The 14,124-nt window shown below is 41.3% G+C and overlaps 1 protein-coding gene across 2 annotated transcripts; it reads right to left on the minus strand.

Annotated features, from left to right (window-relative positions):
* Window positions 1-36: 36 nt before the first annotated feature.
* Window positions 37-12,303, minus strand: LOC119549143 (kinesin-like protein Klp98A). 2 transcript variants are annotated; one of them, XM_037856924.1, is made up of 12 exons: window positions 11,526-12,303; window positions 8,271-8,494; window positions 5,307-5,620; window positions 5,075-5,244; window positions 4,238-4,673; window positions 3,435-4,166; window positions 3,197-3,370; window positions 2,913-3,035; window positions 2,696-2,809; window positions 1,590-2,634; window positions 1,323-1,498; window positions 37-1,263 (listed from the first exon to the last, which is right to left on the minus strand). In XM_037856924.1, exons 1-12 carry the CDS (start codon window positions 11,570-11,572, stop codon window positions 1,021-1,023), a joined length of 3,798 nt encoding a protein of 1,265 aa, XP_037712852.1. In that variant the 5' UTR covers window positions 11,573-12,303; the 3' UTR covers window positions 37-1,020. The 2 variants fall into 2 exon arrangements, with proteins under 2 accessions (XP_037712852.1, XP_037712861.1); XM_037856933.1 differs by lacking the exon at window positions 2,913-3,035.
* Window positions 12,304-14,124: the final 1,821 nt, after the last annotated feature.

The raw sequence follows: 14,124 nt of genomic DNA on the forward strand, positions 1-14,124 counted from the left end.
CTACTGCCCATTAATAAATAAATAACAGTTCTTCACTAATTTGTTAATATTTACGTATTTATTTTTTTTTAGGACAGCAACCACTCTGTTGTCAAATCGGTATTGGCCTGCCCCTGAGGGACATCCGTTTGAGTGGGCGGAACCATCAGGTTTCACTACATCTAGGTTATTATTGTTTCACTTATTGCCATCGATCCAACGATCGACCAATTTCACCATTCAAAATCAACTAGCAGATTGCTATAAGTAAACTTACTCTATGCTTTATACATTGAACATTTCATGTTGATTCATTTTCGGGAATTGTACTCATAATTAGTTTAGTATAATTGCGACTCGTCGGTTAAGAGCTAGAACTTAGTGGCTAGTGTACCTAATACCTACTGCTAAACATCTGCCCACCTAAACTCATCAGTGTTCGATTTGTACAATTAGCTTACGGCTAAGAGATTGTAGACTACGGAGTTGTCAGTTGGATTACTATTACTCGCTCGTGAAATGTTCAGTTACGCTCATTTGCTTGGATTCTGTTCAATAACTTCAGTTGGTAATCACAGACTAAATAACTGGAATAACTTTTTGGAAGTTGTACACCTAGGCGTATATTTAACTAGTAAAGAGAAATAATTAACTAATTAAAACTGGCCGCAAACACCAACAAACCATCTAAACAAACCTCCAACACGAAGATAATAGATAGAATACATATTTGCACTTGGTGTTGTACAAAACAGAGATTGCAACATCGCCACTGGCAGTTACATTTTACAGTGATTTCAATATAAAGCTCCGGTTCAGTGAATAACAATGGGTATAAAAATGTCGCACATATGCTCGGGTGTGAGAAAGGACACTGGTGGTCTTACATTGCTACGGGGCTTACAGCTAATAAACCTAGATAGTAGTTTCGGCTAGCTAATCAAAACAGGTCCATGTTGTCGTTCATATAGCTTAACAGGTAGTACAAGTAAATAAAAAGACACACTGTAGGCAGGAGATAATTCAGCAGTAGGTTAACTATTATCCCGTCCCGTGCTTGCCGTTCTCGAACAGGCCCTTCTTGAAAAAAGACGACAGCTGGACGAGGGAGGATCGTGTGAGGCCCGTTCCCCCGGGTCCCTCGTAGATGGGACACTGCGGAATCTTCGAGCATACGACGAATAGGCGTCGCAAATATAGTTCTAGCAGACGGCGACGATGTTTCGCCACAGGCTCGCTGTTCGAGGCGAAGAGCTCCCGCCGGGGAAAGGGAAGGGCAGATATCTGCTTGGAAATAATCAATAAGTTAAATGGAAAAAGTTATTTTTCACCATGTTCTCTACCTTGGCTCCGTAGCAGTGCTTCATGCACAGATGCAGCTCCCGGAAGCGACTGTATCGCCGCAGAATGTTCAACTTGCCATCGGGTAGAGCGATGCGAACCTCGTATTCGTAGTGCGTTTGCTTGCCGGCGCCCCGCATCACAAAACTCGGGATGGTAATAAAATGTTCGCCCTCGGCTAAAGAAAAATTGAAAATTAATGATATACATGAACAGGAATCTGGTTTGCAAATGCTAATCTGAAAATATTGTATAAAAAAAATACTTACGAAACTCGCGCATCGACGGACAGGATCTTGTCATGCTAGGTGAGTAAATCTGCGAAGTGGACTCCTCCATGCTGGTGGGACTCATGACACTCGAGCGCATGATGGAACTGGCCAGCTCGTATTGTCGCTCCATGCCGGACCGCTCGTCGGCGCAGCACTGAGCATGTGCCTCCAAATCGTGCACCGATTGCAGCATCTCCTGCTCCATTTGAATGTAGCGTCTCTGCAGATCCTGCAGGTCTGCAATATGTTCATCCAACTGTGCCTTGTTCAAGTCCGTTTCGAGGTTCTTCATGATCAGAGCCTTTTGAGCAGCGATTTTGCGCCGCAGTGAATGCAGCGGACAGTAAGGACGTGCCGAATCCGAGTGTCGACCCAGTTCGCAAGAGGAACAGGAGCCGGTATCCTCGTCGCTGGTTCGCACTCCTTGCTTGTAGTTGTTGAGGTGGCCATTCTGGAGGAGAGCCTGATTACGACTGTCGAGGCAGACACCGCTGTCGCTCATAATAGCCTGTGAGCTGGGTGTGCCACTAGGTGCTGAGCCGGAACCTCCTATCCCCACGCTGCCACTTCCACTCCCACTGCTGGGACCGGCGGTACAGGTGCGTGAGGTCTCCTCGCTGCTGCCAGAAAGGTCATCCTTGCGCGTGTCCTCCGCCTCGTCCTCTGCATCGCAGGAACAATTGCTAAGCGGCGACTGTTGGCCCTCCGTAATGGTGGGCGATGAGACGAGCGATAAGTTGGACTGGGCGGTGTGGAAGGTATCACAGGTTTCGTACGTGTCCGACTTGGACACATCGTCAGCCTCGTTTGTGCTGGTCGAGGTGGACATGGACTTGTTGGCCAACTGTAGCTTCATGTTCTGCTTCCTGGTGCGCATTGCCTGAGACTCAGCCTCACTTTCGGCTCGTTCCAGACGCAGACGCTCCAGCTGGGCCTGGATCTCCAGCATGGTCTCATCGACCTTGGCAATTTTAGTAGTGCTGGCATTGAGTATTCTCTCTTTTTCAGCTATTTGTTCGTCCAATTTGCGGATTTCCTCGTTCTTAAATAGTTTAAACAATTTTAGCAAAAGCATTTTTTATATACTTAATAATTGTGCTTACATTTCTCCGCACAGTGTCTTTAATAAACTGTGCTGCAAACAAATCCAAAGAATCCGACACCTGCAATAGCAGTTCATCGTTCAGAGGAGTGCCCTCTTCGATTTTCATCCCCATCTGTGGATATAGAAATGCGTTTGTTAAACATTACATTTCATAAATATGAATTATCATCTAATCTAATCTCTAGGCAAAATAATTTCTAAACAAACGAACAAACCTCGTCCAGTTTGCCACAATCTTGCAGTTCCTGCAATTCTTTCGCTACATACTCAGAGAAATCTCGTTTCTTAGAGTCGAGCTGCGTCTGAAACGCTGAAATTTGTCTACACACAATGTCGATCTAAAACGAAAATGGAACGAACAGAAAATCGTAAGGAACATAAAGCCAAAACAAGAAAAACAATAAAGGAGAACAGGCAATGTAACAAGCACAATGATCAATCCATCCATTTTCAAGAACAATTAATTATGACATGCAATCATGGGATCAGATAGACGCACCTGAACCTTCTCATTGTTCTTCTCCCACAACAGCATGTCCTTGCGGGCGATAAGTTCCTGTTCCCGGCAATTCAACACCTGCAAGCCGTCAATTTCCTCCTGCTCCAAGCGAATAAGCTCTTCGGTCAGCTTGCGCACTTTGGTCTTGTATTGGTCGTGCATCTGGACGCGTTCCTAAATAAGTAGAATGGGATTTTTTAATACAATAATACGTTTTTGTGTTACTCTAAACACTTACCACATTGAGCTGCTTTAAGGCATTTTCTATAGTGTCTAGAATCTTACGATTCTCGTCCTGCATTTCGGGATCGTCTCGCGACATAGGTCGCTGAGGATAATACTGCCGCTCCGGACGCTTATAAGGCGATGCCCCATCCTCATCCGAGTATATGCTGCAGGTGAGCAGGTTTTCCTTGGAGGAGGTGATGAGCGACAGCCTGGACATGTCTAGCTGCGAGCGACTCAAATCCTTCCTAAGCTTGGCAGCCTCGGCGGGATTGTTAAAGCGAAAGATGTTGGTTCGCCCCAGCAATATGATATCGCCCTGCGAGATCTGCTTGGGTTCATCAATTAGGTGGGCGTTCACCCAGCATTGGGCCAGAGGCCAGGGATGCAGCGTAACCACTCCGCCCTTTAAAACAATGCTGCAATGCTGCGCCCGTATGCCATCACCGGCCAACTCGATGTCCTGCGCCACATCCGCATCCTCACTGCCAATTCGCGTCTCGCCCTCCTTCAGGCTGTAGAGGGTCACTCCGGTGGTCACGTCGTTGTGGATGCCAATTAGATGCGGCATCTCTGAGTCAAGAACCACGCCCACGCCCGACTTGCGCAGACCCAGACTCTTTTGCTCCTGCAAAATGGACTGGGCCACCTTCCACTTCTCCGTCCACTCCTCGGTGAGTACTTTCTCTTGAGCTTCCTTCTTTTGGAGATCGGCCAGTACCTTGAGCGATGGCTGCAGCGAGTGCTAAAGTAAAGGTTTTCAATTTGTACTTTTCAAGTAGGAATAATCTGACATGATAGCTAGTAGCTACTTACAATATCCCCCGACAACATGGACTTGAGCTTGTTGATCTCCTCTCTCAGCTCGCGGATCAACTTTACATTGGTATCCTCGTTCACCGTCGGCTTGTTGATGATGTTCTTCGCCCGATTGGCGTACCGCAGCGTGCTGAGGGTTTCACTGTAGTTACAATCCGCCGGCGAAAGGGCTGCAATCATGATTGTCTTGCTGTTGCCGCCCAAACTGTCCTTGAGCAGCCACGTGAGGATAGAGTCACGGTAGGGAATGTAGAGCACTCGCTTACTGGCCCCATTTGGGGTGGTTGCCAGTGCGGAGCTACTGCTGTTGTGGGCGCCACTCGTCTGTTCCGCCAGAGCCGAGATCACGCTACCCAGAGTCACCAGCGATTTGTTAATGTGGGCGCCCTCCTTCAAGCGCTGACCTGTTGCCCCCGTTGCATTGGCGCGCTCACTGAAAGAAACAAAAGGGGGGATAAATAAAAATGAATCGGGGTGTTGGCTCTTAACAATTTAGAAAACCAAGGTTTCTATAAATACTAAACAAATTTGATATTGTTTTCTGTTAATTTTAACAAATTGTAAAATAAAAAAAATATTTATCATGTTATTTGAATTTGTTAAGTTTATATTTATAAAAAGCAAGCTTGATGATGCTTAAACCTCAATAATTTAATGAGCAACTATAAAAATTGAAGTGATTTTTATATAAAGTCTATTTCCCAAAAATACAATTGTTTAAAACTGTGTTTCTGGATTGGTATTTTTTTTTTTCGAGATATATAATTTTTCCCTAGTGTGATTTTACTTTCTAGAGCAGTGCTTCATGCTCCGCTTGCGTTTACGCTTACGCACCTGCCTGCCAAATCGACCAAATGGATCTTCGAGACTGTCTCGCTTGGCATGTCATTCATGAAAACCGCCTGCACAAATGTGATCGTGAAGATGGCGTGACTGCGGCTGCTCGTATCGTTCATGTTGGTGCTGGCCGTGGTGCGTTGCGCATTTCCCCGGGCGATGCATTCCTGCAAGTAATTCCTAAAAGTTAGTACCAAATTCTCAGATGCCCAGAAGGCTAAAAACTCACCTGAATCTCATCGAAATCGGAGACGGCATGCTGTGACAGATTCTCCACATAGGGACCCAGGCTACGATGCTCCCGAACCCTGAGACCATGTCCAGTGCTCTGTGCCGCCAGGAGATCCTTGACCCTCTCATTGTATATCTCCAGATAGCTGGCGTGTGTCCTATACCCAGTGCCCGACTCCTGACCCACACGCATGCGCGCAAACAGCTCCTCGCAGATGCGCGGTATCAGGCCAGGATTATTTTGAGTACCCATCATGGTGAAGGTCTTTCCGGAGCCCGTCTGTCCGTAGGCAAAAACACACGCATTGTATCCTGAGAAGATGGAAAAACCACAGAAATTCTCATTAATTAAGTAAACTAGTTATTTTAAAGTCATTTTATTAATGGTTTGAGAACAAAAGCCAAGTGAATGTTGGGCGGTTGCCGCTCAAGCGCATCATGCTACTCAAAGGTAATTGCCAGTCACGAAGGGTGCTGCAATTGCTGAACCTCCCAAAAGTGAGGCAAGCATTTCGTGACTGGGTAATGAGAATGCACCATCACCGGTGACACATCATAGCATTTAGAGTGGAAATAAAAAAAATCCAAATTGGGGAAGCTTGCCACCATACAAGGGGTTAAATAAATAGACTTTGTATGTCTAAAGCACAAATTGAAGTGCCTAAATGCCGAATGGTTTTTAATAGTCAATTAAATGTCCAGTTAATAATTTGTATAACTTATTAAAAAAAGAAAAGCACTTAGAAAACATGTTTTTTACCAATTATATTCAAATAAACTTCTGCTCTGTAAGTTAAACTACTTTGTTAAATATTGATATTTGCCATTCATTGATATATTTTATAGCTGCACTTAAATGGTTATCAGTTTGAAGTGGTCTTTACTGCCGGAGATTCCAAATATTTGCACTTACACTTACCCCGTTAAAAAGGGGAAGTCGATAAGCGACTTTTTTGCCAGTCAGATAAAAAGCAAACGCAAGTGTATTCTATAGATGTGATGACTCAAAAGATGACCTATCTGAATCTCTGACTAGCGCCAACAAATTGCGACATCATCGTTGGCGCCTAGCCAGCAGAAATTAAAGCCATCGGATCCAGTGCCTTCAGCTCGAATTACACCAAGTGGGGATTGGAGGATGGGCGACTCAAACGTTTCAGCAGCTCGTTGGACAATCTCGATGGTCGACAGGTGTGAGATAAGATTTGCTCTGGCATTCGACGTCACTCGAGACCGCACAGGTGGTGCAAAAACAATTACCAACAATGCTCACAGCTTAGGAAAATTTGTCCGACGTTTAGTGGGCCACACAGAAAGAAATCTGTATACTCAAACTAGTCATTTATGAGTTTATATGTAGGTTTTATATTTTTATAGATTTTTAAATAGCTTTTTAGGCGTTCCAAACATGAATTCCTCCTCCTTTTTTTATTGTTAAAAAATTAGATATACGTACTATAATTATATGCCTTTTTTATTAATAGTTATTTAACACTCTATTATTTCCAATGATTCATTTGAGTTATTATTTTATTTAGACTTGATTCAAGAAAAGTATCTGAACATCTAATTTTAAAATTTAAAATTCTAAAATTTTCTTCTGTGCACTTGCACATTTCCAGAGTTTAAACTCAAATAGCCAGCCAGCCAGTGGGACGCCACTGCACTCATTGTTTATGGATCGTTTTGCAGTGTCTTTGTTTATCTGCATAGCGAATGCATGTTAGCCGTTTGTCATTCGCATTCGCATTCGTACTCGCATTCCCGCTGCCACTTTGCCAATCTTGGCTTGTCGTAATTTGATATTGAAAGCGTGCCAAAACAACGCCGAGCGAAAAACAGCTGTTCCATTTCGCTTGGCATCTTGAGTTGTGGGCGAAAGTTTTGTTTGACTTACTTTCCTGCTTAGCTTTTGCAATAAAATCCCATAAAGCCCACTTTAAAGCTAGACGAAGCATTACATACCCTAGATAATTAAAATAAATTAAATTTAGGATTTTAAAAATCGTATTAAATGATTAAATGGTAGTTAAAACTGGTAGTCAAGTCAATCCTTATAAAATCATCCAAATAATGTCCTAGTGTTATGATTACCTAACATGTTATTATTATTTTTAGTCTACTAATTGAGCTTTAAGTACTCTTATTATCTTGTTAAAACACCAGGCAGTAAAATTGATGAAACGCTGAGAACCATTGCTAAAAATATATATCAAGATATGAGCTGTCATCTCGAAATTTCTCGCCATTCTGGAAATCTCTGGATCGGCGGTCAGCCATCCAGTAGCAGGAAATTCACATGATTATTGCTAACTGCACCTACTTGCATACAAACTTAAATTCATTTATAATTAGTCGCCAGCAGAGCGAGGCAAGTTGTGTGGGCTTTTTTAGTATACGTGCAGTTTTTATTTTTAGAGCCGCAATGTTGTTTACAAAGCAGAAAATTTGGGCAACGAGAGGGAAAACCCAATATCAAAGCCAATAAGCAGACGCACAGGGAAAATGTAAACAAAACCGTGAGTGCAAGAAAACAGAATGAAAGAAACACGCTCTCGGTGTGGGGCTAATGGAAAAGTACACAGGAAAAACCTGCTAAAATCTTAAAATTAAAAAAAACTTAAAAATTTATTTCCTTAAAAAATAATAATTTTGGATGGATAGGCTAAGTCATTAAAAAAGGTGTAAGGAGTCCATAAAATAGTTCAACTTCTCATATTTTTAAAGCTTTTCCCTTTCTTCTCTTTCTAATTTCGCGAATTCTTTAGGATACTTTATCAATGTGTTATGGAAAATATAAACACAATTTTCAATGGGTCTCCTTAAACATTTTCTATGCATTTCTCATGTGGGTGACGACCCCAAAAGGAAAGCCCATAGACCAACGGTCGCTCAATTAGCTGGGGGTTAATGCGTCACAATTGTGTAATCGAATGGCGTGACCCCATGGACCTTGGCTCACCTTCGTAGGCGCAATCGACGACGTCGTTGCCCAGATCGCTGTACACCTGCTCCTGGGTGGCAAAGTGCGGATCCTCCGCATCGAATGACCAGTAGGAATAGTCGAATGTGAAGTCATGATGATTGTCCCGGCCGGCATCACGAATGGACTGTAGACGAGGCTTCAGAAGACGCGTCTTCTTGTTCTCCATCTCCATGATGAGCTGGGCGTCCATGTCGAGCTCACTGCAATAAAGGGAAGTGCAAATGACATTTATATTTATTACTTGTCCATGAAAGTTGTCAGTGGTTGTCGCAAATAATGGGGCTCTGGCTGACAAGCGAGCAAGCCTATTGTTAAAGTTTTATATAATAAATACTGTTTGCTTTTTCTCCCAAACACCTCCGAAGTTTCGCCCCTCAGGGCCTTTCGTGTTGGAATATAAATAGACCGCACAGCTTGCTCATAAATATTCCTATTAAAGATTTTTGCATGACCCGAAACAAATGGCGAAAACTCAGGGGGCGTTTACACGGGGAAAACGAATGGAATTAGAAGAGAAATAGACTGCCCCATGCAATCCAATTGACATGTTTGCCCTGTGATCAGGCGACGTTGAACTAGCTACGAATTAAAAAAAGAAAATCCGGTTTGGAGGGAATAATAAAGCGAAAGACTTGATTGCAACATCAAAAAGAAAAGCGGCGCAAATAAAAGAGATGGAAAAACTAGCGTCTGGGCATAGAACATTCGTTTAAAGATGGAACCGAACCGGTTGACTGGAGTTCATAGGGGCACCCACACGCGGAAATAGACTCCAAATGGAAAGAAAACACACGAAAGCGCATCTAAGTAAACAGAAGACCCCTGATAGCACCCAATTCAGGGTAAAAGTGGCTACACTAAGTCCCTATAAACTCGATTATACGGGTCATAACTTCTCGACTGAGATATACAGAAAAAGATCACATGATTGTTATTAGAATTGTATTTACTGGCTGTTTTTAGCACTATAATAAACCTGTTATTAGAAATTCGTGAGATTGTGAAGAACAATTAGTTTCTAAACATTGTTGCTTGCAAGTAACAAAAAAAAACGTTTGGACCTTTATTTTGGAGTTCCCAACATTTTGTTCTTGAATGTAAATTTATAAGGGCAACTTTCTTTTAACTACTTTTTTTATGAAAAACTCTTGCATATTTAGGTACTTTCAGATAAAGTAAACCTATTTTAAACTAGTCAAGGGTATTTCTTTTGCGATTCGACCCTATACATATTTTATGACAACAGTAGTGTCATGTCCCATTTCGAGCGACAATTTTAGGTCATTCCCCTCTTCTCCATGACTACTACGCTCCACTTTGCTACATATGTATGAATGCTGCACTCAAGTCGGCTCAGTGCTCATTGCGTTTGAGTGGCTTTAATTCTTTAATCTTTGGCCCGATGAGAGAGCAGACATCCAGATGGAGATTACGGGCAAAAATAGCGGCTATGTTTGCAGAGCAATCGCCCCATTTAACCAACTTTACTCCCTGCAGCGGAAAATTCTTTTTAGTGCTGATTCATTCCTCAATTAAACATTTATGCGGGACACCAACAAATTTCGCCTGTCTGACTCACAAGTAGCGATGAGATATGGAACTTGTTCGGCCAGTTTCGTGCCAAAATCAAAATATTGTTTTTCCTTTTTTTTTTTTGGGAGCTGTGCATATAACGTATAAGTATCGTAATTACAGTAGATTTCTGCTTTTGTTTTCGCATGGAGGCTACTACGGGCAGTCAGTCTTGCATGTCCACTGAGGAGCCGTGGAAATATGTGCTAAAAATTTCCGTCCGGAGGCCAAACAAGCTGGGCAAAAATATTTACAGTGAAAGCTCTAGGCAAAGAAGGTTGTTAAAAAAGTTATAAGACCAATGATTAATTGTATAAAATGTTATAAGCATATCCTCTTAATCTTATGTAATGTGTGTAAGATTAGAGTCTAGACATAGCCAATGCAAAAGCCGAAACTTGTAGTGGTTTACTAAAAAAGTACTTTAATATATGTTTCCTGAAGAACCTCATGTAATCTCTATTATGTTTAAAAGATCTTATGTGATCATAGATTAGGAATATATATGCAGTTAGTGCATTTTTAAGCATTGGAAATCATGTGTTTACTGTATCGAGTCTTCCCTGTCTTAATAAGTAGCTGCTTTGCATAAGTCTGAGCCAAAACGATGATGTCACAACTCGGCGGGGAGTTTAGCTCTAGTTTTTTGCTATTATAATTACAGCATTTGCCCGTTGATGATGTTGTTTTATTTCATGCACAATTAACACACGGCAAGCCGTAAGCCCAGGGCCCAGAAAGCTCGTTTTGTATAGGTTCATGTGATTTTCATATCGAACCCCGAGATGAATGACATCATTACGGGGCATATCTTTCTTTGTCTGGCGGTTCTGCCAACCTCTCTGTGCGTTTGTCTTTATTTTTCTCCTGGCTTTGTTTCGATTCGGCTTTTTGCGCAAGTAACTGTGCCAAAAGCAATGACCTCTTCGCCAGATAGACAACATAAAGACCCAAAAAAATACAAAATACAGCAACTAAAATGGTTAACGATCGTAGAGAAGGTTGGTAAAAAAAAAAAAGGTTTAATGTGGTTTTAAGTAGGCACATTCGGCTAGACCTAGTACTTTTTATGTTTTCATTTCGAGGGGTTTTCTTGGTACACAAATTTGTTAACCGAAATTGTGGAATTTCCTGAGATTTGTTTCCATTCTGTAGGGCTAGTCAAATGCGCAAAAAAATTCCATATGTTCATTGAGGGGCGTTTTAAACTTTATACGCCTTATCACGGGGGCGGAACAAACATTCTCTTACTTATAACTGAGGTCATAGGAACAACTCTAGCTATGTATGTGTCTCCTATTCAAAGTGTGTTTACTTTGGGATTGTAATAGGTTTTAACATGTACTATTCAATAAAGCAAGTAAATATTAATATTAATATTATAAAAATTATGAACAAACTTGTGATCAAACACGTTTAGAGAGCTTCTTTGATGTATTTTTCGTAAAGAATATTGGTAAAAATGTTATTTTTGTGATGTTTAAAGGTAAATATTAAAGAAACCTTTATTTTGGAGTTCAAGTTCTTAGTTTGAGATCATAAACCTTGATTTAAGATCTGGTTCTTATCTATTTTATTGATTTTGCTGTGTCTTTCTTACGCTGTCATTATTTTGACCGCTACTGTGACTATAAATAGCTATAGAATATCTGGACTTACCGGGAGTTAAAGGGTCGAACCCTCACGGCGACCTTGAGTGACGACATTTCGACGGATTGGTATAGTCCTTTATTTGGGTGGTGGGTGGTTGGGTGGTGGTAGGGGGCCTTGCGGAATGGGGGGCGTTCTTAGCACGTACAGTAAGCCCAAAAAAAAACTTGCAGCAGCAGCAGGTTTTCTTGTTTGTTGTTGTTCTCGTCTGACCACTTGCCACGTAATTTGATTTTCTTTTTTTTGTTTTGTTTGGGGTGATTTCCAGGGGGGGAGGTTAAAAGGGGGGCGGCAGCACTGGAAAGCAGTTCACTCTGTTGCGTTTTTCACCGTTTCTATTTGTTTGCTCTGCTTTTCAGTTTGTTTTTCTCTTCGCCTTCCTGTACACCGTTACTCCGAGCGATTGCCACCTCCTGTCCGCAAAATCAGCGAACTTTGCGAACTTTTCGCGCCGCCACAAGCAACTGCACATACTACCACTAATAAAAACAACAATAATTGTGCGCAATTCGACATTAATTCACTTGCACAACGCTGCTGCTGCTGCCTCTGCTGCCATTTTTCGGAGCTGCTCATCGCAACTCGCTGCGTTTTTTCACTTGGCCATACATGTAGGTGTGCACTCAGATATTCACTTGGGCACGGATCATTAAAGGCAGCGCCATGGAAATTAAAAACAACGAGGATGTATCTACACTTTAATATTTGGTTTAATCTCTTTTTTTTCTTTTTCTTCGCGACGCGATGTTGTGTTGTTGTGAACAGTTTCGATAGACGATAGACACTGCTAGATGATAAACATTTACAGGCGATATGCCTCCTGATACTGAGTAGCTATCGGTATCGAGTATACACACAAATCGAATAACAGCAATCGATATGTAGATTTACCGGTATCGGTATTTCCTCGACAACACTAGATGGCGCTAACGAGCTGTGTATTTTACACGCAAGATATTGGAAGGGGGACGACAGTACGGAGAGGCATGTATTGCCATGTTGTTCTACTTAATGTATCTCACACAAATGGTTCAGAACTTTGATATAAATCTAGCGCTTACTCAAACCCATTTGGTTATAGAAAAATGTTTGCGTACAAAGGGGCGAATTCAAACAAAGCGAAGAACATTTGAATTTATTTCCGGTCTGGCTGTATTTCCGAAGCGAATTCAGAGAAAACATTACTATTTAAAGCATACTTCTTGCGCACCCATAGAAAAAAAGTTGGGGGAACTTTTGATTTGGAAGGCAAACTTTTTTTAATATTAGTTTAAAGATTTTCTATGGAAATTATGTTAATTGAGAAGAGGAAACCTCCTCATTTCCGCTCCCCACAATCCAGACCTGAAAACACTAGTACTGACAGTTAAAATTAAAAGGGTTTTTAATTTCTTGTTAAAAGATTCTTAACAATTTTAAACAATGTCAGACCTTTTTTAAAAGAAATTTGAAGATAAAGGTTTCGTAAGAAATTGTAAACTATAAGTATTTGCCAGATTTCTAATTTCAAATAAAACGCATGATTTAAGGTCGAATAATTCATAAATCAATATACTTATATTGCAAATTTAAATTGGGTTCTAATTATATGCTATATGATAACTTTTTCAGCACGGACGTACTCATATGGTAACCATGAAATTGTTTTCAATCAAGGCTGCTTGTACTTGATCACTCCCCACCCTCAAATCGCGACAATGTTAAATTTCATCACTCACATAAATGTGCCAAATTTGGGTATAACCTTGCCATATTGCCATATTTATATACCCCCAAAATGATATCATAACTGACTATGACGTAAAAATAAAAATGCAATTTTTGTCTGGTCATATCATGCGCATATCAAGTAGCTTTGATGGCAAGGTGTTGTTGGTTGATTAGTCATTTCCAACAAAATTTCAAGGTAACTCTGGAAGCACTTTTCGCGCACAAAAAAAGTTATGCCTAATATTGACGAATGCAGACTGTTATGTAACTGTAGTAAAAGATTAGGAACTATTAAATATATTTAATATTATTTTATTGATGCTTTTGTTACTATTTAATGTTGTTGTTCATTTATTATACCCGTTACTCGTAGAGTAAAAGGGTATACTAGATTCGTCGGAAAGTATGTAACAGGCAGAAGGAAGCGTTTCCGACCCCATAAAGTATATATATTCTTGATCAGGATCACTAGCCATGTCCGTCTGTCCGTCTGTCTGTCCGGATGAACGCTGAGATCTCGGAAACTATGAGAGCTAGGCTATTGAGATCTGGCGTGCAGATTCCTGAGCTTCTTACGCAGCGCAAGTTTGTTTCAGTAGAGTGCCACGCCCACTCTAACGCCCACAAACCGCCCAAAACAGTGGCTCCTACAGTTTTGATGCTAGAATAAAAATTTTAACTGAAATGTATTGTTCTCATCAATACCTATCGATTGACTCAAAAAAAATTTTGCCACGCCCACTTTTACGCCCACAAACTTCAAAAAATCGTAAATATGAACGTGGATATCTCGGAAACTATCAAGGATAGAGAATTGGAATCTCAGATTTGATTCCGTAGCCTTGGGCGCAGCGCAAGTGTGTTACGCAAATATGCCACGCCCACTCTAACGCCCACA

The sequence above is a fragment of the Drosophila subpulchrella genome, chromosome 3R (assembly GCF_014743375.2).
Source record: "Drosophila subpulchrella strain 33 F10 #4 breed RU33 chromosome 3R, RU_Dsub_v1.1 Primary Assembly, whole genome shotgun sequence".
Taxonomy (NCBI): Eukaryota; Metazoa; Arthropoda; class Insecta; order Diptera; family Drosophilidae; genus Drosophila; species Drosophila subpulchrella.

Coding starts and splice junctions, on each gene's coding strand:
- LOC119549143 (XM_037856924.1), bottom strand. CDS start 11,572: ATGTCGTCACTCAAGGTCGCCGTGAGGGTTCGACCCTTTAACTCCCG. Junction 4,674..5,074: donor TTGGTCGATTTGGCAGGCAG/GTGCGTAAGCGT, acceptor TGTTTCTTTCAG/TGAGCGCGCCAATGCAACGG. Junction 2,810..2,912: donor ATTGTGGCAAACTGGACGAG/GTTTGTTCGTTT, acceptor CTATATCCACAG/ATGGGGATGAAAATCGAAGA.